This window comes from Jaculus jaculus, chromosome 5 (assembly GCF_020740685.1).
Source record: "Jaculus jaculus isolate mJacJac1 chromosome 5, mJacJac1.mat.Y.cur, whole genome shotgun sequence".
In the NCBI taxonomy this organism is placed as follows: domain Eukaryota; kingdom Metazoa; phylum Chordata; class Mammalia; order Rodentia; family Dipodidae; genus Jaculus; species Jaculus jaculus.
In genome coordinates this window covers 136,753,173-136,776,148 of record NC_059106.1, presented here as the reverse complement: position 1 = coordinate 136,776,148, position 22,976 = coordinate 136,753,173, and the positions used below count along the sequence as shown (strand labels likewise).

The window sequence follows — 22,976 nt, the reverse complement described above, 5'->3', positions numbered from 1 at the left end:
TCAGAAGGAAGCACGGGCATTCTTAAGAAAAATTAAAATAATTATTTTATTTTATTTATTTATTTGAGAGAGAAAAAATAGGCACACCAGGGCCTTCAGCTGCTGCAAACAAACTCGACACATGTGATATATGCCACCTCATTCATTTGGCTTATGTTGGTCCTGGGGAATTGAACCTGGATCCTTTGGCTTTGCAGGCAAGCACCTTACCCACTAAGCCATCTCTGCAGCCGCACACAGGCATTCTTAGTAGTTCAAAGGACAAAACCAATACCTGTGGAAGCCACTGTATGAGGAGCTGTGGAGGAGAATTTACAGTGCAATATATTCTGTGAGCCCATAGTGATAAATTATCAACTAGAGTTTGTAGTTTGTTTACTTCATGGCTCATTCTTTGTGTTGTATATTCAGTAGGTTCTGACAAATACATAATGACCTGTGTCTACAACTACCGTGTCATACAGAATAGTTTTCAGTGCCCCCAAAATTCTTAGACTCATCTATTTATTCTTCCCTTCTCCTCCAACATGTAGCAACTGTTGATCATTTTACTGTCTCCATAGTTTTGCCTCTTCTAGAACACTATGTTTTTACACAGTATGCAGGCTTTGCAAATTGACTTTCTTTCACCCAGCAACCAGCATTTAAGCATTTTCAGTGTCTCTGTGGCTTATTGACTCATTTTTTTTTTTCATTGAATGACATTCTTTGATCTGTATATACTATAGTTGGTTCAACCATTCGTCTATTGAAGAACATCTTAGTTACTCCCAGGGTTTTGCGGCCATATGCAGGTTTCTGTGTGGACATAGGTTTTCACGTCATTTGGGTAAACACCTAGCAGCAGGATTGCTGGACTGTGTGAAACACGTAGTTTTCCAAGATAATTGAGATAATGAATTTTAAAGAGAAAAGGTTTATTTTGGATCCTTGTTCTGGAGATTCTAGTCTAAGATCAGGCAGCCCCTTGCTTTGTTTGGACCTCTGGCAACAACAGAAACACCACGGCAGGAACACATGCTGAACAGGCTACTTAGATCTGAGCCAGGGAACAAAGAGGCCTGAGCATGCAGGGTCCCCCTGTCACCTTACAGGGCACACCCACAATGATGTAAGGATCTTCCTTTAGGCTTCCCCTAAAAGTCTCTTCCAAAAGAAGTATCCTGGGAGCCACACAAGCCTTTAGGGAACATGTGGCAACCAAACTACGCAGCCCTACTTCAATTTTTTTTTTTTTAATTGCCAAACTGTTATCCAGAGTGTCTGTACCATTCCTCCTAATGATGACCAGTGGCGCTGGAATCTTGCTCTGGACTCCCTGGTCCATGTGATAGCATTTGGAGACTTCACCAAGACAGCACAATGGAGAAGATGACTCATTTACCACAGAGTGGATGGGAGTGCACGCTCAATGGTTAAGACCAGACAATAGCCAAAGAGGCCTCTGTAAAGTCTCCAGAACTAACAGCTTTTTTTCCCTGTCCTGGTGATTGGCATGCCCATATGGATTGACTTATGGTCCATGTACTTTATCAGAAAGCCTTTTCACCTCATAAGGTATCCATAGTTACTGTTGATGAACTTCCGATCCAGTCCTTTTGACCACCAATTAGAGTCCTGCAATTTCAGCTCCAGTGCGCCCCCTTCCTCTTTCATGTCCTATGTGCTCTGTTGCCCTTACCACCCTTCTGTAAAGCCTCTTTTCCCCTCATGACTCCTGTCTAATTTCATTACCTCTACCCACATTCACTCCCACATAATACATATATATAAAAATCAGAAGCTGGGCTGGAGGGATGGCTTAGCGGTTAAGGTGCAAAGCCAAAGGACCCAGCTTCATTTCCATAGAACCCATGTAAGCCAGATACACAAGGGTGTGCAAACTTTGTTTGCAGCAGCTGGAGGCCCTGGTGTGTGCCCGTATCCATTCATTCATTCATTCATTCTCCATCTCTCTCCCCCTTTCTCAAATAAATAACAAATAAATAAAAGTGGCTTTCAAATTTAAAATGTTTTAAAAATTTAGAAGCTATGGGCTGGAGAGATAGCGCAGCAATTAAAGGTGCTTGCTTGCAAAGTCTGGTGGTCTGGGCTTGAGTACCCCGTAACTATGTAAAGCCAGATACCCAAAGTGACACATGCATCTTGAGCTTGTTTGCAGAGGCAAGAGGTCCTAGTGTGCCCATATATACACATTCATTCTCTCTGTCTCTCTCTCTCTCCCCCTTTCTCCCTCCCTCCCTGCAAATGAATGAATAAAAATACTTTTTACAAAATAGAAGCTACGGGCTGGAGAGATGGCTTAGCGGTTAAGCGCTTACCTGTGAAGCCTAAGGACCCCCGTTAGAGGCTCGATTCCCCAGGACCCATGTTAGCCAGATGCACAAGGGGGCGCACACGTGTGGAGTTCATTTGCAATGGCTGGAGGCCCTGGTGCACCCATTCTCTCTCTTTCTCTATCTGCCTCTTTCTGTCTGTCACTCTCGCTCTCAAAAATAAACAAATCAAAAGAAAAAAAATAAATAGAAGCTAGGATCTGCATATTATAAACAACATGCAGTATTCATTTTTCTGAACCTAGTTTGCCTCACATTAATTAATAGAATACTTTTCAATGACATCTATTTCATGCAAGTTTCATAATTTCATTTTTCCCCACAGCTGAATAAAATTCCATTGTGCACATGTGACACGTTTTTTATCATTCATTCATCAGTTGATGGACATCCAAGGCGATTCCACTTCCTTGCTAGTGGGAATAGAGCAGCAAGAACTGTGGATGAGCAAGTGTTTCTGGTGGGACACAGAGCCCTTTGGGCGTATTCCCAAGAATAGTCCATCTGGGTTATATGGCAGTCCTAGTTTTAATTTCTTGAGAAAACTACACACTTTTGCATAGTGACTACACCTGTTCATACTCCCATCGGCAGTGCGTGTGGGTTCCTCTGCCCGTCCTCACTAGCATTTGTTATCATTTGTTTTCTTGCTGACAGGCAGTATGACTGGAGTGAGGTGAATCTCAGAGTAGTTTGGATTTGCATTTCCTAATAAATAAGGCTGTTGACAACTTTTTAAAATATTTATTGGCAATTTGTCTGTCTTCTTTTGAGAATTGTCTCTGTTCATTGGCTCATTTGCTGATTGGCAGTTTTTGTTATTGTTGAATTTTTGCAGTCCTTTGTATAGGTGATGCATGTGTGTGTGTGTTCATATGTGTGAGTGCTTGTATATGTATGGCAGATGCACATGTATGCACATGTGTGTTGAAAGCAGAGGTCGATATCAAGTGCCTTCTTCAGTCTCTACCTTCTTCCTAGAGACAGGATCTTTCCTGAACCCAGAGCTCACCAGCTCTGCCCCTGAGCACTGGGACTACAAGGTGCCCCCGGCATTTACAGGGGTGGTGGGGGTCCAAACTCAGGTCCTCATGCTTGTGCAACAAGAGCTTTACTGACGGAGCCATCTTCTCTGCCCCACAGTTCTTGATGTATCCTAGATGCTAGTCCCCTGCCTGGAGAACAGCTGGAATGGAGCACGGCCGGACAGGGTTGTCCCGCTCTGTGGCTGTCCCTTCACTCTGCCTTTGCCATGCACAAGCTTTTTTTTTTTATTTCATGGCATCCCATTTGTCAGTTTTGGGGGATGTTTACTATGCTATTGGGGTTCTACTCAGAAAGTTCTTGCCTATCCTATATCTTGAAATATTTTTTCTTCTTTTCCCTCTAGCAGTTCAGTATTTTGATCTTGGGGGTGGGGGGCGATGAGAGATGTAAATCTAGTTGCCTAGTTTTATTCATTCTTCTGCAAGTGAATACTCATTTTGGAACTAGGCCATCTTTTTTTTTCCAGTGTATGGTTTTGATACCTTTATTAATGTGGTTCTGTAGTATAAGTTGAGGTCAGATTTTGAACTAACCTCTAGCAAGGCTACAACCTTAGCAATCTTGTTAATCCTTTCAAGGAATCAGCTCTTTTTAACATTTTTAAACTTTATTAACAACTTCCATAAATATAGATAAATATACCATGATCATAGTCCTCTCCCAATACTCCCATTTTCTTCTCCCACCCAAATATGACCTCCACTGAATCCCTGAAATCAGCTCTTTGATTAATTTTAAATATTGTTCTTTTAGTCTCTATTAGTTTATACCCCAATCTTTTTTTTTTTTTTTTTCAAGGCAGGGTCTCATTCTAGCCCAGGCTGACCTGGAATTCACTATGTAGTCTCAGGATGGCCTGAACTCATGGTGATCCTCCTACCTCCGTCTCCCAAGTGCTTGGATTAAAGGTGTGCGCCACCACACCTGGCTACAATCTTTATTATTTCTTCCTATCTGCTATATTTTGATTTGGCTTTTTTTTTTTCTATAAGCTTGACTTTGTTGTTGGGTTATTTATTTGAAATTAGTCTTTCTTTTTAATATGAACAGTTATTACAATGAACTTTCCTCTTAGCACTGCTTTGACAAAGGCAATATTCCACAGGTAGTGCTGTCATCATTCACAAATGCATTGTTCACTATTCAAGGAAATGTGTCATTGCTAAGGTTATCTTGCTGTTGGTTTCTAGTTTTATTCCACTGTGGTTTGATAACATATAAGAAGTATTTTCAGGGGTTAGGAGATAGTGCAGTGGTTAAAGGTGTTCACTAGCAAAGTCTGCTGGCCCAGATTCAACTCCCTTTCCACCCACACAAAGCTGGATGAGCATTCTTTTGCACACGCACACACACATAGTGTCACGCACTCTTATGCAAATAAACAAACTATTTTTTTAGAAGAAATCATTTCAGAGGCTGAAGAGATGGCTCAAATGCCGAAGGCCCTTTCTTGCAAAGCCTGCCAGCGTGGGTTCAGTTTCCCAAACACCCACATAAAACCAGACCTAAAAAAGTGGCACATGTGTCTAGCATTTGTTCGCAGCATCAAGAGACACAGGACAGCCATACAACAACCCCCACACACACACACACGCACGCGTGCGCACACCTGCAAATACATAAATTTTTAAAAATATTTTTTTAAAGAAATCATTTCAGTTGTTTTATGTGTGTGAAGGCTTGCACTGTGGCATATAATGTGATCTGTTTTAGAGAAGGTTCTATGTGCCACGAAGAATATGATTTCCCTATCTTGGGTGAAATGTTACCTGTAGAGATCAGTTAAATCTATTTTATCTACAATATATTTTAGCTCTGTAGTTTCTTGGCTTATTTTCCATTTAGAAGACCTGTCAAGATAAGAGAGCAGGGTATTGAATTTTCCCACTATTATTGTGTAATATAAAAACCTATGTGACCTTTTAGCATTTGTTTTATCAAATTGACAGCCGCAAGTTTCAGTGGATAAGTATTTACATAATTTATAATTCCTCAAGAAGGTATCTTGAGGAATTATTCCCTTTTTGACATGCAATTGGCCCTCTTCATGTCTCCTGACTAATGTTGTTTGACATCTACCTGATCAGATAGGAAAATCACTAGGCCAGCTCCCATTTGCCCAGCAGGTTGATTTCTAACCCTTGACTCTCAGTTTATGGATATCGTTGCTATTTATGTGAGTTTCCTAGAGATAACAGATTATTGGATCTTATTTTGTAATCCAGTAACTCTGCATCTTTTAGTTGGTGAATTATAGCCATTTGCTTTCAGGGTAATTATTGAGAAAGGATTGCTATTACTGAAATTTTTGTTGGCTGCTGTTCTCATTAATTGGTCTAATTAGTTATTAATAAAGGTTTACTGATTTGCTCTGTTGGGAGATTTTTAATGACTTCTTTGTTCTCATTGCTTGTTATAGGTCTGCTTAAATGATTTATCTCATCTTGGTTTAATTTTGAAGGGTTTCATATGTCTAGAAATTCATGCATTTCTTTAGATTTTCCAATTTAGGCCTTAAGATGTATCATTAAGTTTTTTATTTGTAACCTCGCAAATTTCATTTTATTTATGTATTTAAGAGAGAGAAAGAGGAAGAGAGAGAAAGAGAGAATGGGCATGCCAGGGCCTCTAGCTACTGCAAATGAACTCCAGACACATGCACCACCTTCTATATCTAGCTTTCTCTAGGTCCTGGGGAATTGAACCTGGGTCCTTTGGCTTTACAGACAAGTGCCTTAACCACTAAGCCATATCTCTAGCCCCTTTCTAATTTCTTAATGTAAGCCCTTAAAACTGTAAGTTTCCTTCTTAGGACTGCCTTCATTGTGTCGCCCAGGTTTTGGTAGGTAGTATTTCATTATTATTGAATCCTAGAATATTTTTATTTCCTTCATGATTTCTTCCATGACCCGTTAGTCATGCAGTAGTGCATTGTTTAGTTTCCATCAGTTTGCGTATGTTCTGTAGTCTCTTTTGCTGTTGGTCAACAGCTTTATCCCATTGTGATCAGATAAAATACAAGGTATTATCTCAACTTTCCTATATTGGTTAAGATTTTCTTTGTGTACCAATATATGATTTATTGTGGAGAAAATTCCATGTGCCTCATGGCGGGGGGGGGGGTGTATCCTGGAGCATTTTGGATGAAATGTTCTGTAGACATATTAGTGCCATTTGTTCCATGAGATCATTTAATCCAGATGCTTCTATATTTATTTTGCACTGGGATGATCTGTCATTTGGTGAGAGTAGGGTATTGAAGTCGCCCACTACTATTGTACTTGGGTTAATATGTAAATTTATTTATCTCACAGTATTTGGCACATATATGTTTAGAATTATGATGTCCTTTCGTTGGATTGTTCCCTTAACCAGTATACAGTTATCTTCTGTTTCTTTTCTGACAAATTTTTATTGAAACTCTATCCTGTTAGATGTGACTTGTTTTCTGTGCCAATTTGCTTGAAATGCCATTTTCTATCCTTTTACCCTAAAGAGGCATCTATTTCTTACAGAGGAAATGAGTTCCTTACAGGCATCTGGGCAGGCCAGAGCCTCTCCCCAAATAGTTATTTACCGTTTATGTAACCTTAGGGAGGGCTCTTCTAAGTCCTAGCTCTCCCAGACTTTACCGCCTAAATCACCTGAGCCTGCCTCCTTCCCTCAGGAGGGAATGTTTCAATTCAGAGAAAACTGCCTCCCGCTGGTCAGAGTGTCCCCCTGAACAGTTGTACTGCTCCTATAACCATGGGGAGTGATCCTGTGACCTTTTATTTTAACTTTTATTAACAACTTCCACCGATATAAACAATATAGCATGATCATGATCCCCTTCCAATAGTCCCCCTCTCCCTCTCCCAAATCCTTCCTCCTCTGAATCCCTTCTTCCTTTTAAATTTCAGCTCTCCCAGTCTTGGTTCCCAAGCCTTCTGAGCCTCCCTTCAGAAGGGAGTACTACAATTCAGAGAAATTGGTTATATAATACAACAGTCTCTTTTTCACTTCTGTTTATAATAATTTCACACACTGGACTGACACCTCCATGTAATGCTTCCATTACGGGGAGGATGGGAACATCCAGCAATTATTGTGTACTCTGAGAGTCAGGATTTTGAGCTTCCCATGCCCGTGAAATATAGCCAGCACTTTTCTAACAGCAGTCATTCCTGTCAGGATAACGGTCAGGTTTCAATGAATATGGTATTTGAATTATGTCCCATAGATTCTGGTGTTGTTTAAAGCTTGTAACATGGGTCTCCAGTGCCTGGCTGGAGGAGGTGTATCTGGGGGGCAGATCCTGGGGTCCAGCCCAAAGGCATGTTGAAGGGCAGAGCTGAATTCCAGCTTTGATGACCCATCTCCCCAGCCCTTAATCCACATTTTTAAAAGCATTTTGTTTCTTTGAGAGAGAGAGAATATGGGCATGCCAGAGCCTCTTGCCACTACAAATGAACTCCAGACACATGCACCAAATTGTGTGTCTGTCTTTACATGGGTACTAGGGAATGGAACCTAGGCCAGCAGGTTTTGCAAACACACACCTTTAACTGTTGAGCTTTCTCTCCATTCCTTAATTCACTTTTTTTTAAAGTATGATGAGGGGCTGAAGAGGTGGCTCAGCAGTTAAGACATTTGCCTGCAAAACCTAATGACCTGGATTTGGTTCCCCAATACTCATGTGAAGCCAGATGCACTAAGTGACACTTGCATCTGGAGTTCATTTGCAATGGCTGAAGGCCCTAGTGCACCCTTAACTCTCTCTGCCTCTCTTTCTCCCTACCCCCCCCATATCTCTTTGCTTGAAAATATATAAATAAAATGTTTTTTAAGTATGATGAAATCATCAGCTTTTGCCAGGGGTCCCCCATCCACCACCACCATTGTTATCTTTCAAAGTAAGGTAGACTCAAAGGAATCGCAAAGCATATGTAAATGTGGCATAATGGTTTCAGAGATAGTAAATCAATTGAAGTGTACTTTGTGAGAGCAAAATGGATGGGGGAAAAAAAAAACAATGAAAAAACAGCAGCAAATATCTGTGCTCCCTTATGTAATGACATAGCATTTGGCAGTACTAGCCTTATGGGTGGCCTGGAGGTGAGGGTCAGCACCCCAGCAGAGCAGGCAGCTCAGATTGCCTGTGGGAAGCCCGTAATGCTTTATAAGTCCATACCACCATATGTTTGTCACAGAGGCGGCATAGTGAGCCATCCTGTCTCTTGCTAACAGTATTTCACTGTCCTTAGATGTAGAGACTGTAAATTCTACCTTGAGGGGCTAATGGTATGTGTTTCATTTGATTATTTTGTTTTCATTTTGACCCAGGATCTCATGTATCCCAGGTTGGCCTTGAACTCATATATGGCCAAGGATGACCTCAGACATGAGACACCATGCCTAATTTACAGGGTGCTGGCGATGGAATCTAGGGCTTTGTGTGTGCTAGGCAAGCACTCTAATTGAGTATTCCAGTTGAGCTCCATACCCGGCCCCTAATGTTGTACACTTCACATGTGAACGTTGTTAGCATATGGTGAGAGCCCCACGAGCAGTGGGAAACATGTTTGCTTCATTTCCCCCCCTTCTGTCCCCCGCAGAGCCTTGGGAAGAGTGACTGGTATCAAGGATGTCAACACAACCAACCATGTCATTAATGAGCAGTATCAGAGCTCAGTTCAGGTCCTTTCTTTCATGGCAGAAGGCATTCAGGAACACCAGTGTGCTCATAAAACTGTGTGAAGCTTTTCTCTGCAGGGCTTAGAGTTAAGGTTTCTTCACACAGTTGGACTCTTACTGGACCTTGAGCCAGCTTCCTCCCCAACTCCCTTTCTCTCTGTCCTTTTGCTTAGGCTTGATGTGATGTGCTCTGAAGTTACACAAAGCAGGATCATAAAGGACCCCTACATACACTGACAGCCCCTAGTATCAGTGTCACAAGACCATGTTACACTGACCCAAGCAAATCCTTTTCTGCTCCTGGCATGACCTTTTGTGTTCCTTGTGACTTTTTGTCAGGCTTTTTCCAGACTAATACTAGACCCAGTGGACAAAAGAACTCTCTGGAACTAAACTACCTCAATTTAGATCTTATGCCCCACCGCTAAGTGACCTTTGGCACATCACTGAACCTCAGGATCTTAGTTCTTTGGACTGCAACTTAGCAGCAACAGAAGCTCTACCTTGTTGGGTTTCATGTTAATGAATGGGGTAATACATGTGAAGCAATTGATGGGGTAATACATATGAAGTAATGAATGGGATATTACATATGAAGCAATGAATGGGGTAATACGTATGAAGTAATGGATGGGATAATACATATGAAGCAATGAATGGGGTAATACATAAGAAGCAATGGATGGGGTAATACGTATGAAGTAATGGATGGGGTAATACGTATGAAGTAATGGATGGGTAACACGTATGAAGTCATGAGTGGGTAACACGTATGAAGTCATGAATGGGGTAACACATATGAAGACATGAATGGGGTAATACTATGACGTCATGAATGGGGTAACACATATGAAGTCATGAATGGGGTAATACTATGAAGTCTTGAATGGGGCAATACATATGAAGTCTGCAGCAGCAGCTACAAGAGAACCACTGGCTGCCACTGTGCTCCAGGCTGTTCCTCCTTCACAAGTCTCAGAAGGCGCATGCTGGCACTGCTCCTTCTGCAATGGAAGATCACACTGCTGCTATTATCCTAGAGCTCTGAGGGGCCCCTAAGTGAAAGCCCCATCAGAGTTGGTCCACCCTGATTTTCCCTCTGTCAGGTAGCTTAGCAACTTAATGTATTATTTCATTGTCAAATTCATTATTAGCTGTGCCCTATGGGGCATTTTGAGGCATTAGGACATGAGGGGCATGAAGGGTTAGGAATTCCGTGTGAAAGCAAACTGTGTTTTGGTTTGGTATTTTCTGTTCGCAGAGTGGAAGGAACTGAGTTTTGCTCTTATCTCACTTCACTTTAGTCAAGACCTTTAATTGGTTAGGACATCTGCTTTGAGACAGCTTAAATGGTGACAAAGGTCTGGCTGTAACAGATTAGAGAATTAATAAACGAAATTGAACTTAAAGGTGGGCAGGAGAAGAAAAGTAGGAAATACAGTTTCTCTCTATTCTTACTACTCCAAAAAAAATAGTGCCGAGGCACATAGAAGAGAGAGGGTCGTGTCGTAGACGTGCGCAAAGGGAGTCTCTCACAGAGCAGGCTCGGCCTTCGCAGACATTACTGTGCATAGACAATTAGGAGGTGAAATATTAGCATTCGGATGTCAGGATCTTACTTATTGTAGAGAAACAGAAACGAGTCAACAGCACTCGGCCCTGTCACCATCAGTGTCTCTGTGTGTGTTTGGAAGACCTCACATGCAAAATTCCTGGAACTTCTATCCCTTTTGTATGGTGCACCCAGCCTTCAGGGTGTCAGTGGAGCCGGTCGGTTTCCTATAGTGCTAATTGGGAGTGCTGGCCAAGAGGGTTGGGATTCTGCACTACTCCCCAACCCTGCCTGCTTGGTTTTCTTCCTTTCAGCAGATTAATTACAGCCCTTGCTGCATGCACACCTGCATGTCACTGAGCTCTGGGTGAGCCGGGGCCATGCTCGCCTCACATGGCTCTCCCTGGGGCTCTCAGATAATCAGGACCTCATTTCCCACCAGTTACTGTAATGCTGAGGATTACAAGGTGATTTCTGGGGCTGTCACCATTTCTTCCTCTAAAATGTTCAGCTACAACTTAACATGCAGCTGTTAGCACCGGACTTCATCACATGAAGAAAGAAATTTGTTATAATGGCATCAGATTGTTTCTCCTTCCTCTGTAATTGGGAAATCATTCCTCATCACTTCCGAGGCTGGGGAGGGTGCCATGTGTGTAAGGGTTGTGTGTGTGTGCGTGCGTGTGTTGACAGACTATGTTGCTCCCACTTTTACCCTGTGCCCGACACAGATTTGGAAAGTCAGTTCTCTGTAAGCCTCTATAGTCTGAATCTGTTCTTTCCCTTCAGGATTATCTTTGTGACAGCGCCTCTACTTGACTGCCCTAGTTTCTTCTGATTATGCCCTCAGTGCCAAGATTACCTTCAGTAAACATTACTGTTTTCCTGGAGACTCCTATGCACCCTTCCCTGGCTGGCTAGAATATAGCCCAACATGGCATTACCCTGTAATAGACTGGAACTTGACCCCAGTGGAGTGATGTGGCCTGCTCAAGTTACACAGGAAACTGGTGATAGGATGAGAGCTTAGGTTTCCTGATTCCCAGCCCATAGTTCTTTCTCCCAGATAACTCTCTTGGAGTATTAAAAAAAAAAAAAAAAAAAAATGCAGTTGCAGTAATTACTGCCATTTATTAAACAGGGGGCTGGGGAAATAGCTCAGCAGATAAGAACGCTTGCTCCGCAGGCATAATGGCCTGAGAGGGCTTGAGACCATCTCAGTTTGATTCTCAGCACCCCTGGAAAAAGCCAGGTGTGGGCAGCACACTTATGACCCCAGTCCTGTAAGGTGTGGAAACCAGAGAACCCCTGGGGCTTGCAGATCATCCAGTCTGACTAAAAAGAAATGGCAGCCCCGGGTTCCGTGAGGGACTCTGTCTCAAGGATATGGAGTGAAAGAGCAATAAGAGAGCACACCTGACATTGTCTGGCCTCCACGCCCTGCATGCAGGGTGCACATACCTGCACACACAACCATGCACATACTAACATACACCACACATGCTATACTCGTGCACAAGCAAAAAGAAAAACAAAAGTCAAATAGGCACAGACCTGCACATTATCTGTACTTCTCACAATAATTCTGCAGAGTAGTGTTACAAATAACAAAACAGGCCTGGCAGAAGCTGAATACCTTTCCCAGAGCCACCCAGCCAGAATCCTGGCGAAGTAAATTCTGTTTGCCAGAAAGCAGCTCTGCCCCATGGTCTTCTGCACCGGAGAGGGTTTATGGAAACTCCAGCAAATGAGAAAGAAGTAGGAATGTTGCTCCCTCATCTCATGCCTCCATCTGCCCAGTAGGTATCCCACTAGACACTGGTGAGCAGGCCATAGGCACCCGTAAGAGTGACACTAGTCTTTGTTGGAGCCAGCTTGGGGCTCCAGCAGGGGGACTCCAGAGCACCCACCACTAACCCCAGCCTCTGCCGTGGTGCAGACCTTGTGTGTAGACTCTGTCCTGGCCAACATGCCTAATGGATGGGTGACAACAGAAAGAAATTTTAACCATAGCCGCAGTTATGTAGTCAATTTTACTACCCTTTTAAAGTTTCAGTACTTCTGTTTTCTAACATTCCAAAATAATTATTTCCCCCAAACTGGATTTAATTAAATAGAATTGATAGCTTATCTGCAATACAGGACTGACATAGTAGGGATCATAAAGTCCAAATGACTGCAAATAGAAAGGCAAATGTTAGTGATCTCACATGGGAGCAGGAAAGCAAGTGCCACCCGCTCTTGCATCTCAAATTTGATGGGTCAGACTAAGCCAGAATAAAGTGTCAGCAAATGTTTGGTGAACATTTGGGGAGTGCCAGGCAGTAAGAATAGAAGAATGAAGAAGATCCAGTTGTGAAGCCAGGCATCATAACAGGAAAGGGAGGGAAGAAGGGAATGAATGAATGGAGGGATGGAGGGAGGGAGGGAAAGAGGAAAGGGAGAGGTAAGGGAAAGGAAGGCAGGAAGAACTGGTATTTGAAGGACTTGCAGCCTGTCAGGGAAGATAGGTGAAGAGATAATTCCTCTGTAATGGGGGTAGCGGTCCAGCTATGCCTGAGTCACGTGGGAGAAGGGAAAACCTGCTCTGCTATGATCAGGGACCTTAAGAGGGTGTTCTAGAAGGGGGCTAGAGCTGAAACTTCAAGTCCCAGTGTGTGCATGAGTGTAATTTAAACCCCCAAATGTTGTAACTTCAAGGGCATGTTGATGAACACCACATAGGAGAATATTTTGAACAGAGCTGGCCCTGACCTTAGTTATTACTTCCAGAAGCCTCTTTAGTTTTGCAAATCAGCATGGGAAAAGATGAGACCTTTTTGTGAGGTCTCAATACCCCAAAACTGTAAGAATTAAATTCCTTTTTTATTTATTCTCTTTAAACCCCATTTACTGATACCGTAGGAGCTCTAGAAACTGAATCCCAGTCCATCAGCCTCAGGTGGTGAGGCAGAAGCCAATTCATGTCTCATAGGCAAGACATAGCCTGCTGCGGTAGCTCAGCTCCGCCCCCAGTACCTCCTAGAACCATAGAGAAGAGTACAGAAACCCCTACCTTGGCAACTTAGCAACATTGTCTGATGCTTCTTTTTTTAAAATCATATTCCAGTTACGGTTTTTATTTTATTATCATTATTTCTTTATTTTTGGTTTTTCGAGGTAGGGTCTCATTCTAGCTCAGGCTGACCTGGAATCCACTGTGTAGTCTCAGAGTGGCCTCAAACTCATGGTGATCCTCCTACCTCTGCCTCCTGAGCGCTGGGATTAAAGGCGTGCGCCCCATGCCCAGCCCAGGAAGGATGTTAAGGCAAGTGAGCACCTATGAGGTCTTACCCAGGTCTGCAAACAGCAGTCTCGTTTCTGCTCAAGTGACTTGTCTCCAGACACTTTACCACAGAGACATGAGTGGCTCTGACAATACACATAGCATCAGCATCCTGCAGTGGCTTTTCCTCCAGAGTCCCCAGCAGCTCCAGCAGTCACCCCTGAGGGCACTTTCCAGGTGCCCAGGGTGATGGTTCATGCTATGACAAAGAATATGTCACTTTCAGTATTTCACCCTGTGGAACAACCATAGTTTTCACTTTTTGAAGATGTCATCCTTGAATCCCAAGCCCAGAGCTCAGTACCATCCCTGCCCACTCATCTGGGTATACTATGTGGCTCGAAAGATGGCTATTCATACCCTGTGTTCATGTGTGTGAATGCCCCTGCATGTGTGCTGGCTGGACACATCTCCCAACCCTCTTCTTCACTTTGTACAACCCTATTCACTTAGTAAAATAAATGTCGGGTAAAGTTCAGTAAGATTCAAATAAACTATGCAACCAAGGCATTCTCATCTCACTAAACTCTCTTAACAGGGATCACCAAGATGTGTATTGTTTCTCATTGTTGTGACATCATACCCAACCAGAAGCAAGTTAAGGAAGGAAAAGGTTTACTGCTGGCTTGTAGTTTCAAGGGGGAGTCCATCATGGTGGAGAGAGCACAGCAGGAACAAGAAGCCAGAGCCACACTGTCACAGCAGCAGGGCGGAAGCAGCTCTACCTCCTGACGGGCAGGCTCTGCCTTCCAGGACAGCACCCCCAGCTGGGGATTAATTATCCAACCCCATGAGCCTGTGTGGATCATTTTATATTTATCCACACGGCTAAACTCATAACATAAAACAACATACCTAATCCAGTCACCTTAGAAAAAAATAAATACTAATGAATGCTCTGACTAGAAACAGTTGAGTCTGGAGACAAAACATTTTTAACCTGCAAGTATCTTGTTTCTGTTAGGTCCCTGTTAGGAACAGGACAGTCTCTGGTCTGGTCTGTAATGCATGCCCTAGAGGCCTGCTGCCCAGAGTATAAATAGAACTGTCTGGTGTATACTAGATACAAAGAGTCTCAAACCCACCTGCTGGCAAGAGTCTGTATTTTATTTCATTTTATTTTATTTTATTTTTGAGATGAGGTCTTACCAGGTAGCCCAGGTTGGCCTAGAACCCACCATCCTCTTGCCTTAGTGTCTCAGGTGCTAGGATTACTGGTGTCTACCACCACACTCTGCAAAACCTGCAGTTTAACACGATCCATCTGTAATTGTTTTTGCACATTGAAGCCTGACAAATGCTAGATCAGAACACATGGAGCAGACCTTTATCTGAGACTTCTGTACTTTCTGCCTCAGTGAGCAACCACCCAGCGACAGGCATGATTTATTCTGTGCCTAGAATAAACCCACATACCACATATTTTTCCTAGGGGCTTGATGGCATGGTACTATATTTAATAATAACATTCTGCTTATCAAGTGGCATGACCTTCACTTTCCTCAAAAGCATAAGTTGCTTCTAAAATATATCCAATAGAATAAAAGAAGTAAATAGTGATCTCTAGATTTTAAAAACTGAATGTCTGTGAGGAATGACATGAAACCAAAGATTGTCCTAACACACAGAAATGTTTGCTGCCAAGTCCTGTTCAGCTGTCACTTCCCAATTACTGACCATTTAGTCGAATGAGGTGGCACACCTGTAGCCTGTAATCCCAGCTACTCAGGAGGCTGAGGCATGAGTAATATAATTTCATGGTCAGCCAGGGCTGCACAGTGTGATCTGGTCTCAAAAAAAACAGAGGAGAGGCGAGAGGGCCTGAGGAGGGGAGGCAGTGAAGGGAAGAGAAGGAATGCATACCTGTTAGGAAGACTACAAGAAAACAGTGTCCAACACAGCCCGTCCTTTATGTGGAACATGGGGCCCCACAGTGGAGGTGTTGAGGGGCATATTCCTCTCGTGTCCTAACCCTGTCCATCTCATCACATTATACCACTAGTGCTAAAGGGACTGGGAAAGCACGTGTCGGGATCATGTTCTCCAGGGCTGGGTGCCTCGAGGGTGATGACAGTTTTCATCTTTGTGCCTTGGTTTGAGCCAGGTTTGAAGAATTGTCAGGCGTTCAGGTCTCCTTTAGCCTGGAACACCCTTGAGCATCGTACATAAAATCTGCAGAAGTAAAATATTCCACCCACGCTCTCCAAGATTATTTTTCCTACTGAGTCATATTTTTTCGAAAAAAAAGTGTCAAGGCAGCTTTAACCATTTCAGGTTACAGTAAGACCCTCTCCACAGACTGGCAAACCCAGAGAAATAAGGGTAGTTGGTAGCTGAATGAAAGGGGACCTGCAGGCCTTTCCTCTCTTCTACCCTGCTCAGCACTTCCATAGCCTCCTCCTCAGACAGACCACATCACTAGGAACATCAAGAACTAAGGCAGCCTTGCTCAGGCTAGTGACCAGAAGCTGGATGAGTCCTGTCATCATTGTATGGCCACAAGGGATTCTAGGCACCTAGGAGGTACGAGCCCCTTCTCATTAGAAACTGCTTTCTGGATTCTCAGACGTCTCCCTCTAGCTGTATGTCAGGCCAGGGAGCAGATCTTCATTCCCAGTAGATGTTCATTCTCGAGCTCAGTAGGATTTCTTCTGAGGATGGTGAACCTGTCAATGGAAAGAAGCAGAGGCATTTTAGACAGAGGCAGCTTGCCCGCCTTTAAAGGCTCTGTACATCATGGATCCTTCCTGGGGGAAACAGCTGCCAGGACCTTTCTCACAGAGTGCGTTTGGAGGATTTGGAGAGAGTCTTCAGGTGACATTCGGCACAGAGGACTCGGCACGTGCTTGGCATGTGGTGATGTTAGGGTGCTGGTATTTTCTCTAGGCGTTGGTGCTTACCTCTGTCACCCAGGCCTGAGTGTCTTGCACACTGAGCACATGGGCAACTCGGGTGTGTGTGCACACATCCATACCCAGCCCCTTTGGCACTGAAGTCCTTCCGCTCACACATCACGTGTTGAGCATGTATTTAGGAACCCTTTTCATTCCTGGCTAAGATGTTCATGATTCAGGGCAGTGGCAGACATCTTTTTCACTAGTCTTAGGCACAAATACAAAACACTTAATGAAACCAACTTTTAACCAAGGGTATCCCTAAACTGTAGTGATAAGAAGCTACCATTCCTGATCCCTTAGCTGGTGGGTGGCAGGCTAGATACCTTATATCATACAGTAAGCATAACCTCCGTCAAGGTTAAGAGAAGTAAAGTGACTTGCGTGATGTCACATAACAGTGTACGAGCCATGTTCAGATCAGCCTGACTCCAAAGCCCAGGGACGCCTCCCTGGAATCCTGCTTTTTCTCCCCAAGCATAGACTGGACAGATAGAAGAGCAGAGCCATGGCATTAGCTGCTTTCACCACGGGGACAAGGTGGAAAGGCTGCTGGGGAGCACTGTTGTAGTGACCTGTGCACATCCATAGAGGAGAACCTGCAAGCACTAACACCCGGAGCTCAAGCGGGCTCTCGGCACCTCTCACAGCTGGACTCGGCCACTCTAGCAGGACTCCGGCCTGCTGCAGACTTAGGAAGCGTAATCAGAACTGCCCGAGGCCACGGGGCCATGTGCATTCAAACCACCACAGGAACATTCAGACTGACTTTGTAGCCCCTTAGGTGCCTTCAAGCTTTGTAGTGGAATGGAAACACAACATGCTGATGTTGCATTTATAATGCACCTTCAGTATCACCACGAAAAGGGATATCTTCATGGACCACGTTAAGTGATGGATATGACAGTGCAAGGCTACATGGCCCAAAGTTGTTTTGCCTAGTATTGGCAAAGAGGGAAAGAAGCCCTAAAGGGAAGCCATTAGTATGGAAATTTGGTCACATTGGGAAAAGGGCCCATAGGTAGGTCAAGTTGGGGACAGCATCAAAGGAGGCCCATATCTAGTGAACGCTCAGTAAAAATCTTTCTTCCCAGTTACCGGTAGCATAGTTTTCTTAAGCGTGAAGTGACCACCATTTCTCGCTTCACCCTTGATATAGAACAAGTTCAGAGGCTGTCCACAGACATCACATGGGTTTATTAATCTAATCTTTTTTTTTTTTTAATTTCTTAGGCAACCTCAGAACCTGTTCTTGATCCACAACAAATCCAGGCCTTTGAGCAGCTTTGTCGTCTCTACCGAGGAAGTTCCAGGGTAATGTCTGTGTCACTGGTCACATTTCTGTCTCCCTCATTTTCATTCTGTAAAGGTAGTGTCCTGCTGAAAGGTGCCCTGGCATTCCTGTTCTGGCCATGTGGCTTACCAGCCCTAGCACCCAGAACTTGCCAACGTGGGCAGAGGCAGTAGAATGAGATCTGTCCCTCAATGACTGTGAGGATGTAGAAGGGCTTTTGTGTTTGACTGCCTTTAGAGAGAGCAAGCCAGATGCCCCTTTCTCTTCTAACTTGTTTATATTAGTTACTGCCAACCTGCCCTATGACCTTTCCCCTCCCAGCCATCTTCATTGGGTGAGTTTATTTGGGCCATGAACAACCAACTCCAGGTAACAGTGGCTTAAACATGAGAAATGCAAATTCAGGTCAGGGCACCTTCCATGAGCCTCCTCCCAGATTCCTTCTAGTTTGTGGCTCTTAGTCACACAAGCTCGCCAAGGTTGCTCCAGCTCTCACCACTGCATCTGCCATGGTTGTTCCACATAGCAGGGAGAGAAAAGGGAAGAGAACAGCCCTCTTCGCTTAGGTACAGTCCCTAGAAATTGTATGCAGGATTTGCTCATCCATCGTCTAGCCAGTACATCCATGACTTGGAAAAATTGGCCCTGGGCTGAGCTCCTGGTCTCCTGTAAGCAAAGAGGACTGCTAGCAGTGACTGCCACCCATCAGTCAGGTGTCCAGTGGGCTCTCTCAGCCTGCCCTTCCTTGTCTAGTGCCTGCCTCAGAAATGGCCCCATGTCTCAACCAGGCACCCAGAACACAGGCCTGGCACCACTCTGGGCTCAGCCCTCACCTTAGGGAGCCCTGTTTGCTTCTTCTGCATTTACAGCCCCCCACCCACCCACCCAAAGAGCCACACCTTGGGCCAGGCATCCTGGTCACCACAGAGGTCACAGCAAGCCTTCTGGTCAGCGAGCAGCTCTCCTGTCCCTTTCCTTGTTGGTGCCAAGCAAACCTAACTGTTGTTGTTACCTTCTTGTTTCCAATCCATTCTCCCTCCCATCACAGGAAGGAGGGAGCAAGACACCCTCCCAAGGTCATAACCAGGTCCACCGAGCCCAGCTTGTCCTGTCCCGTCCACTTCTGAGCTCTGCTCCCACCCCCATTCTCAAGCAGACACTGAGGAAAATTGTCACTGCCTCCAGAGGAGTTGATCTGGGCAGAAACTCTTACTCCAGGAGACTTCAGGAATCTCCTGAACAAGGCCCAGCAAGTCTTACTGAACTGACATGACTCCATCCCCTCCTGCCTTTAGCCAAATCCTGGCCAAGAATTAGAGTTCTGGGCCTTCCAAAGTCGCCACCTACTTGCATTACTGAGCCCTTACTCGGGGCTCAGCGACTTCCTAGTCACTAGGTTACGGAAGGAGACAACAAACAAAAATGTTCTGTGGTTGGTCTTTGTGGCTCAGCGTCAGAATGTGGAAGCATTTTGGAGTTTAGCATCTGCTGCCTGTTCTGTCAGAAACTCCGGGCATAACCACAGACCTTTTATAGGCTGCCAGGCAGCTGAGGAGCAGAGAAGAGAAGTACAGTGAGGCAGGGCTCAAGCGGGGTGAGGGCAGCTGGGTACCTTGCATGGTATCAGTGGAGATCATCGTCCCTCACATTTGGCCAGCTTGATGCTCACAGTCAGGGTATAAACATGCAAGTTACTGAATGTGAATGCCACTGGGCCAGGACCTGGGGTTGATAAATTAGCGCTTAGAACTTAAGGGCCTTCCGATGGCTCCTTGATTATCACGGTCACTGGTTGTTTTCCTCTGAAGTGACAGATGGGCATATGTGAGTCTTGTAGCGTTCATTCCCGTGCGAGGTCAGAACAACTAGAAAATAGAACAGGGCACAGGGGACCGACAGGTAACCTCCAGACAGCATGATGAGTAGAAACTGATGCGTGGGCCTGAGTTTGAACCCTGCCCTGCTGCTCTCTGCTCATGGGTCATGGGGAAGATTAGCAATGTCACCCAAAGTAAGCTCCCCCCGTAGTGCCTGGCACTGAAAAGAAATCAGATATAGTTGTTCAGGGATTCAGAGATCCTTGGGGACTTCTGCCAGGAGCCAAACATAGGCAGAGTTTCTGAGGAGTTTGGTGGCTCTCTTGTTACAGTCGCCTTCTCTTTGTGGTTGTCCCTGCAGACCAGGTTTTCATTGGCTTCTGATAGCTCCTCTGAGAACACTGGTAGTGGGATACCATGTCTCCATCTCCAGGTCCCATCATCTGTTACTGGGGAACTTGGTGTCTTGGCCCTGAGGTTCCCATAGGTTGGACATAAGAGCACCCAGGTAACGCTGTATAGCAGCAAAGCCCTTGGCAGGCAGGAGGACTTAGGACGCTGGCTGTGAATTCATTTCCTCTGCCCAGCCAAGGGCTTCCCAAGCACCATCAGGTTCTGACTTTTGCGGAGGGCCGGCCTAAGAGAGAGGAGGCAACCACGGGTAGAGCCTGGCTTCCCGGCTGACTGGCAGGGTTTCCTCCTGGGAGATCTTCCAGGACTGAGGCAGTGACAGACGGGAGCTATGGCCAAAACTATCGCTGGAGATAGGCAGCTGAAAGCAGGGAGGGATTGCGTGAAGGAAAGGGTAGAGCCCACGTTGGAATTGCTCAGGTTTCAAAAGAAAGAGGTTAGAGCCAAGGGTGATAATTCTAGACCACGTGCTCTGCAGCGAGCGTGCCACGAGGGGAAGTGTGGGAGGAGAAGCTGAGAGTGGGGAGCCTCGCCTCTGCGCATGTCCACAGGGAGGGTGACAGTGGCAGAGACCACAGCAGCAGAAAGAGCAGTTTGGGCAAGGCAGTGGGACCAGTGGGTTCTGCCAGCCGGAGCACACAGCCTGTGTGTCCCTGGAGCAAACCAACCCAGCCTCATCATTACCTGGAGAGGAAATCCAGACCCTCAAAAATGAGCATGCCCGAAGCCCCTAGTTTGTGAGGCATGGCCCTGGGACCCACAGTTCTTTACTCTTCGTGCAAGGCAGTGCTGATGCTCACGTGGCTAGGACTGGCCTCACCCCTCCCGGCCCATGAGCGACTGCCAGCACAGGCTCACATGGCATGTCTTGCCTTCTCCACAGCTGGCTCTCATCATGGAGCTCTCCCAGAGTCGCAGCGGTGACAGCTACAGGCCATTTGCAGGCTCACAGAGTGGGTCTGCTTTCACCAGCATCTTCCAGAATGAGAACTTCCAGCTACAGCTCGCCCCCCCACCAGTGACTGAAGACTGAAGCCACCCGGAGGCATCCAGGCCCAGCCCAGCCTCCACCGCGCCACACTCCTGAGCAAAGGCGCGGGAAAGACGCCCGTCTCTTCCAGTGTTGTCACAGCTTCCGCCTGACAGACTGGCTGGGTTTATTTTGCTTGGAATGTCACATATCCCTGCACAGCTGTTTGGGAAATGTATTTTTCCTGTTGGCATCGCATGTAATATGTGGGGTGTCAGCTGCAGAGAGCAGAGCTTAGCTCTGGGAAGAGCAGCAGTCTGTAGGGATTTGGGCATGCCTGTTGATGTGTGTATGTTACAACCTGAGTGAGTGGAAGACTTGCCCTTCCACACAATAAAGGTCTGTCTGAGTCCTGCCCTTCCCACCATCTGGCTCCCAGTCTGTCAGCTCAGGGACCCTGACACTGTTCAGACACGTGGCTCCATCACAGTCTTTCAAGACTCAGCCACCCGTGTTCTTCAGATAGGGACAGGACTGACTACCAAAGAGACTTGGACATATTTGGCCCTGGGCCTTTGCATATCACTAGGTCGCATCTCTAAGAGGTCACCACATCCAGAGACCAAGGTTTCCACCTCATGTGCTCAGATGCTCCATTTCATCAGTTCACTCAGGAATGATCCGACTCATGGGCAGATGCTAATCAAAGTCACAGGAAATAGATGTCAGAGGGACTTCTCATATAAAGTAGAACTTGCTTCTGCCAGGCATGAGCTGTGACCCTAAGCCCGTCACTTGGCCTGCCCAGGGTAGGGTAGGATGGGGCAGGGCGGGGCAGGGCAGGGGAGGGCGTGAGGCAGCACATTCTCCCCTGTAGAGGGAAGAGCTGGGCTTTCTGGGCTTCCAGTTGGATGCTATTACAGCTGTGAGTGTCATGGTAATGGTTGCCACAGAGCAAAAGCTTTAGTTGCACTAAAGGTGAAGAGGAACCATCAGAACACCCCTAGAGAGAAGCACTCCCAATTTCACCGTAACATTATTCATACCGAAGATATGCAATTAGTCCAGATGTCCCTTATCCACTGAATGAATAAAGAAAATGTGGGATACATACACAATGGAATACTGTTCAGCCTGTCTAAAAGGAAGGCTCTAGGGGATGTTAGGTTAAATGAAATAAGACAGGCATAAAAGACAAATCCTGGGCCTGGGGACATGGCTCATGGACAAAATGCTTGTCACACAAGTGTGAGTACCTAAGTTTGGATCCCCTGACACTGCTGCTTCCCATGGGCACTTGCCACCTAGAGGGCACCAAGCAGAAAGTGCCCATCTTCTGTCAACACCTGTTTTATTTTGACCGTTTCTTATCAAAAGGTGGCTTACAGTTTTATACTGTCAGGTTTGTCCCAAGTCTGAAGTCGCCTGTACACTGCGGTGTTGACTTGGGTGTCTTGGGAGCTGGGTCACTGTTGTCATTGCTTCTCTTTCCCATCCTGCTTTTCACAATTTATACAAAGGGAATTTTATATAAATATGAACACTCTAGTCAGCCAGGTATGATGGTGGGCACATAGCCTTCAGGAGGTCACATAGCAGGACCCAATCTTTAAAACATACAATTCTAAAAACACCCTCTTCAATAGAATCATCA

At 45.3% G+C, this 22,976-nt stretch overlaps 1 protein-coding gene across 2 annotated transcripts in view; it reads left to right on the top strand.

Annotated features, from left to right (window-relative positions):
- Vps8 (VPS8 subunit of CORVET complex) overlaps window positions 1-21,749 on the top strand; it is a 252,603-nt gene extending 230,854 nt beyond the window's left edge. For both annotated transcript variants that reach the window (XM_004654317.2, XM_004654316.2), the window contains 2 exons: window positions 18,064-18,144; window positions 21,236-21,749. In XM_004654317.2, coding sequence (XP_004654374.1) covers window positions 18,064-18,144; window positions 21,236-21,385 — 231 coding nt within the window. In that variant the 3' untranslated portion in view covers window positions 21,386-21,749. The remainder of the gene's footprint in view (window positions 1-18,063; window positions 18,145-21,235) is intronic.
- The last annotated feature ends 1,227 nt before the right edge of the window (window positions 21,750-22,976 follow it).